A 6,416-nucleotide genomic window follows, 5' to 3' on the forward strand; every position below is an offset into this window, starting at 1 on the left:
TTCAATTTGACATGACACCAATGTATTAATCTTCCATCTTTGACATTTCGTCCAAAAAAAAAAAAAAACTGATTTTAATTGAGCGACTGAATCTGATTAAAAAATGAACTTCTGTCGATCAAATCAAGATGACAAACTTGAAACATAAAGTTCAAATATGTAGCACCTTAGTTGATGGCATTTGTCTATGCAACTAGTACTCAAGGAACTATAGAACTAAATATATAGAGATCGAGGAAGTCGCAAGGATGAGAGCCCTTTTAAGGACCTTGATTCTGATTAAAATGTCAAGCCAAGAGCCTATGAAAGTTAGGACCAAACCATACCGAACCGCTTTACTCACCAACTATCGAGCTCAGCTCGAGCCACATGACGAGCCAGCTGGGGCACACAAATGGGGTGAGATCATGAGCTGTCTCGCTTCAAAAAATATAAAAATCCCAACTCAGCTTATCCTATAACTTGCTTCCGAAGTGATCAAGTCATCAAAACCATTAAGCCTGACATTCTTATCTTGTACCCATGGACCGTGCAAAAGTAAGTTATCCAACACATAGACGTACAATTATATACTAAAATATCTTCTGGCTTGACCCTAGTATCGGCCATCTCTGTGTCCCATATAATGAACACAAGCCACTTCTGTGCACACCACAAACCCCATTTTATCTAAACTGTAAAGCTGCATGGGTCACAGAGATATGTGTGTGAGTTAAGGGCCACGTACAATACACTATTCTGTCTGTGAACCTTTCTCCTTTCATTCTAAGCCAATTTTCGTACAATGTTATGCACGGTGCCAAATGGTCCAACATCATACTCAAAATAATTTAATAAATGTTTGAGCCCCTTTTGTTTATGTAAAAATAAGTTTTGTGATAGTAATGTTCGAAGAAAACGTGATTTAAAAATAGAAATATAATTTGAATTTACATGCAAAATTATTTTATGAAAAGAATATGTTGTAGAAAATGAGTTTTTTGTGAACGTGGCTCAAACATGATAGAATTCGTCAATTTTTTAGACTTCATTTGGCCAAAATCTAGATAGTGCCTTGTGACCTTTAAGTGTGCATACATACATATATACATATTTAGTAATTTGGAGTGCATAATTTCAAAAGGGAAACAAGTTAAATTTAATTGATTATATTGTTTAATATTGTGCATAGATGTTTTAAATTTATTAAGGCATTTTTTTTCATTTTATCAAATTACTTTAGCAGTACATCATAAATATTTCTTTATTTATTTTGTTTTGTAATAATATGTAGCTTTATGCATGCCTCACAATTAAATTAAGCATTTAAAACACATACATTCCTCTCTCTTTTTTTTCTTTTTTTTTTAACACGTAAAAAATTCATATTATAATAACCTCGCCCTTGTTTGAACCCCATCTTTTGAAAAGAAATCATTCTTGAACAGTGCTTAGACCACATTTCAACCACACATTTTTCAATAAAATAATATTATACGTAAATCCAAAAAAAATTCTTATTTTTAACCACATATTTTTCATCAATACACTATTCAAAAATGCATTTCTTTTACAAAAATGGGACTCGAACAAGGGCGATCATAACAAAACTAAGGTAATAAATATAATTTTTTTTTAGCAATAAAACGAGCTTAATCATTAATCAAATTCAAACAACTATTCTTATAGTAAAGAAATAAAACTTTTGTGTTTTGACCACCAATTACCAATGCATGGAAAGTAAACTTCATTTGGTATTAACAATAGTTGTTTATTTGAAAATTTAAACAACTAAGTGCTCAATTGGGGGCATAACCTACACTATAAAACAAAATCTTGCTTCATTCCATGCAGGAATTAAAATTAGTTGATATTACCTATTGAATTATTTGCTAATTAATTAATTAATTAATTAATGGGGTAAACTAATCATCATGCCTGTAAGGTAGTCAAATCCTCAAAAGTAGGCCCTTTAATCTTTGCTATTGGAGGACAAAACCCTAGTTTTATCACTTTCATTAAAGCCTCCATACTTAAAAGCAACAAATCTTCTTGTACACAACAGGTAATCTTAAATAATCTCTTAATTAATTAATTATTCTAAATCATACAAGACGTGGTTGGATCATTGGATGACATTTTGGTACGTGGAATTCCTCATTTAACACATAATTAATTCTTAATGTACACTTAATGCTAGCTGTCGATTCTTATGCTTCGATAAACTTCCATAACTTTTATCACATGCTTGCCACTTTCCCTTTTTGATTCTTGCATATATAAAACTGATATTTTGGTATACGTGTTGATCTATCTCGATGGCCATTGGTAATTTTCATTTAAAGCGATACCCTCTTATAATATATTTTGTTAGGTGAATTAGATAGGATCGAGAGGCATTAATAAGAAAATAAAGTTAGAATTTTGTTCATTATATACTAATAATAATGCATACCGAATATATATTTTTATCTACGAAACATTCCTTAAATATAAATAGAATTTGTTTCTCATGAAAAAATTTAAGACGAGAAGGTTTTTATAACTTGGGTTATTAAGATTTGAATTTACGACAATTACATGCTCTGAGACCGTAGGAAAAAACATGATTTATACTCTCCCTGTCCCAATTTTATAGGCTTGTTTCGTTTTTCATACGAATTAAGAAATCTTCTTTAATGTCATTGAAAAATTAATTTTTGTCAATATCTTTTCTGATTTACCCTTATTTAATTTTCAGTACGTAGCAAATTATTATTGAAATTAGTAAAGAATTTGAATGATTTAATTTGAAGAAGAAGAAATGAGAGTTGTTCCATTTTTCCAAGAAATGAAAAATGTGTGTATTTGGATAATTTCAAAAAGTTGGCATATTAAATGGGGAAAATTAAATAAGGGTAGCTGGTAAAGGAACAAAATAAAATATTCTAAATTAGGAAACAAGGATATATATATGTTTGGAAAAAAAAATAATAATCTATATAATTGGGACGGATGGAATATAACAAGTCACGTGATAAGAGCTGACAAAAACAAATGCTGGGTTGCATAATATGAAATTGTACTTTCTTAATACTTCTATGTGAAGAAATATATACTCAAAGATATTAAAAACAGTGGATATATTCAGTTGTATGCCACGTTTCTTGGTGGTCCTAAATTCTACACCAATCTCAGTAATGTTGGTTGTCTAGTAAAGTGTTTTGCAAATTTTTAAATGTTTTCATTACATTGCTTTCCTAAAACGCAGTTTACTTTTACTACTGACTTTTGCGAAAGCCGTATTTTTTTTCACTTTTTTTTTCCTTACTTTTTTCTGAGAACACTACTTTGACTAATTTTGATTCGATTAAGTAAAAGAGTTTCGAGTGAAATTCTTCTCTAGATACAATAAAATTATAATAAATATATTGCAGTCTATACTAACAAAATTTAGCCTTGTTTGGTGGTCATTATTTCCTGTTTAAAGAATTTTGAATAGTATTTTTTAGAAGGACGTGTGATTAAAAAGTAACAAAAAAGTTTTAAATTTACGTACATAATATTTTATTATATAAATGTGTAATTAAAAATGATCCTCCAAAAAAAAATAGAATTTTAAAAGAATGAGAATCAAATAGGACTTAGTTTTAGAAGCGAAATTACGTATTTTTATGGTGGAGCGGTGGTGGTGACAACGGCAACAAGAGTTTATTTGGGAGAGGCAAAGATGATGATGTTTTCATTTTAATTTGTCTTCTTTCTACTTGACGTAACAAAATAGTGAATCGATATGTCTGGTAACTGGTGATTACAAAGAACGACAATTACAATTCGACTACCAAATAAGCAATATCCGTTAGTATGTAAGCGTCACAAAATATTGTGGAGCATTGAAATTTTGAAGTAAATTGAAACATATATCATAATACTCCCACCAAAACCAATTTAAGCAAACCAATTATTCTTGGACAAAAGTTTTTCACGATGTGTGTGATCACATCTCATAATAAGTAGAGCTGTTTATCCATTCAGAAATTTGGTAAGAGGATGATATTATCCTTAAAGTTTCAGTCTAGCAATAGATGGAGAATAATTCAAGCACCAATAGGCTCAGTAGCTTGCTTAAGCCATTCCATCTCAGTTGTATTCAGGTACGGTGCAAGGATTTCCCTGCACTTGGAATTGTAATTATTCAACCATTCAATTTCTTCAGCAACGAGAAGGCTCTCATCAATCAACTTCCTTTGATATGGTGCCTGCAAGTGGAGAAATAGTGTAAAAGCGAATGCGCCAGAGTACAGAGTACTTCTATCTACTGAACAAAGCCATGATTTACAACTGAAAGGAATATCGTGGAACGAGGACTCAAAATTCTTCTCTCTTCAGGATTTGAGCGTAAAATCTCATGGCCTAATATGTGTCGTATGTACTCTATATGGTAATGGTAACTTCGAATACTTTCTTTTCTCGTGTGGAGTAAAAAATAATTCCGTTTATCTACTACTATACATGGTTATTGTAGATTAATATCAACACACCTACATGATAAGTTGAGCTTAGCAAGGACATGAAACCCTCTATTTGAGGACAAGACAAATGTAAGAGCAGCATCTGAAATTTTGTGAAGAACTATCCAATGTGCACGCTAATCATATAAATGCCGGTACATAAAAAGACGACAGATGATGAAGTTGAATGCTTACCCATGTTATATGCTCAAATGACAAATAGCCTTTGCCACCAAAATTGAACTTTGTATCAGCCTCCTTTACTATGAGCACATTTTCCAATCTTATACCAAAGTTACCATCCTCATAATAACCAGGTTCTGGAAAATGAATATTGAATCTCCAGTCAGGGAAAAGGAAGAAAGAAAAATGGTCAATTGTGGATAAACAAATATCAGTAGGATCTTAATACAGCCAAATGCATGTATCATTGGATGAATGATGGTTGAGTATTACAGGGACATATTGAAAACCATTTAGATAACATGTCCAAACTTCCAAGCCCAACAATAAATTTGCAAGTAAGGTATGACCACTCTCATGGTAGAATAATAAAATTGCATCTAATTTTCTCTCTCATAACTGAAATTTAAAATTTTGTTTCTATAAAAATAAAGAAGAACAATAGACATACTGATCGGGTTTCTTTTGACATTGCATAAAAGTTAAAGCATTGTTGTCTCCAATTAAAGGTATATAGACAACATCCTAACCTTCTATCGAAAAAGTCGCGCCTTGCATGATATTTTTTCTTAATTGCTTCTCATAAAAATGCTATAATAAAACATATAATATGAACTGGACACATAAATCAAATCAGAGGAGTTACAAAATTGGATACATACCATCTGTAACAGTCATTGAAGGCTGTAATGGTATTTTCTGAGCAGGTGGTCTGAAACTAATTTGATGAGGTCCTAAAAAAAGCAAAAGTTAGGAAAATTATCAACTGCTACCAGATTCGATTGTAAAATTGATGTCCCATAGGTTAATAATCCCTAGTACCTAATGAAATCTTTAGGTAAAATTGATGTTTTCATTTTCTTTGGCAATATTTTTGAACCTCGATAAATAATTGACTTTTACATAATAGTGAGCATTCATTATTGGATCAAGCACAGACTTCAGCACATGGAATAAGTTGATTTTCAAACACAAGAAGCTTGAACAGTCAATAGTAAATACTTCCCAAAGATAAAATTAAGAACTAGTTCATATTACTATGAATTTGGTCTTATTTTTCTATAATAGAACATATAACCAAAGAACGTTGTTACGGTGTGTATAGACACGATATTTCCTTAAAATTTATAAATGTCAACCTTGTAGGTCAGAGTGTAAGCAAATATCATTGCACTTCAAATTCATAGTTTCTAAATCCCAAACTATCATTATCCTTCTTTTTGAATAGGTTCAAAATATAGTTAAAAGGACTGCTACAAAGAAAATTTTTGGCAAATGAAACAGGAGGAAAAAAATTTATTTTACCTTAAATGAAAAATGTAATTTATCCTTTTTTTTTTTAAAAAAAAAAATGGACCATCCATAACTATTACTTATGAGAAAGTCAATCATGCGTCTAAAATCAATATATAACAAGTATCGCACCGCTTACCTTCGTGAACATTTAGGTAAGACCCAATTCCATGACCAGTACCATGTCTGTAGTCAAGACCATCCTTCCACAAAGGGCACCGTGCAAGAATATCGAGAGTTTGCCCTGAAAATAGCAATTTTCGGAAAAAAGACAAAGAACAAGTTATATTAGCCAAATCTTCACCTAGTTCAAACTATATCAGACTGAATTTCTTTTGTGGGATTGTTCAATTCAAGCAAACCAGTCCAAAACTCTAAAGCCAATAGGAAACATTTTAAGACTACAAAACTGTATGAATTATATTAGAATAAAAAATCAATCTTTACCGGTGGTTCCATTAGGAAACCGAG

At 31.2% G+C, this 6,416-nt stretch overlaps 1 protein-coding gene across 1 annotated transcript in view; it reads right to left on the reverse strand.

Annotated features, from left to right (window-relative positions):
* Positions 1–3,857: 3,857 nt before the first annotated feature.
* The window catches only part of LOC111386155 (probable Xaa-Pro aminopeptidase P), a gene marked incomplete at its 5' end in the record, with an annotated part of 9,805 nt that continues 7,246 nt past the window's right edge, over positions 3,858–6,416 (reverse strand). The window contains 5 exons of the mRNA XM_023010607.1: positions 3,858–4,217; positions 4,665–4,789; positions 5,315–5,386; positions 6,085–6,189; positions 6,393–6,414. Of these exons, the coding sequence (XP_022866375.1) occupies positions 4,056–4,217; positions 4,665–4,789; positions 5,315–5,386; positions 6,085–6,189; positions 6,393–6,414 (486 nt within the window). The remainder of the gene's footprint in view (positions 4,218–4,664; positions 4,790–5,314; positions 5,387–6,084; positions 6,190–6,392; positions 6,415–6,416) is intronic.

Source organism: Olea europaea, unplaced genomic scaffold (genome assembly GCF_002742605.1).
Source record: "Olea europaea var. sylvestris unplaced genomic scaffold, O_europaea_v1 scaffold3435, whole genome shotgun sequence".
In the NCBI taxonomy this organism is placed as follows: domain Eukaryota; kingdom Viridiplantae; phylum Streptophyta; class Magnoliopsida; order Lamiales; family Oleaceae; genus Olea; species Olea europaea.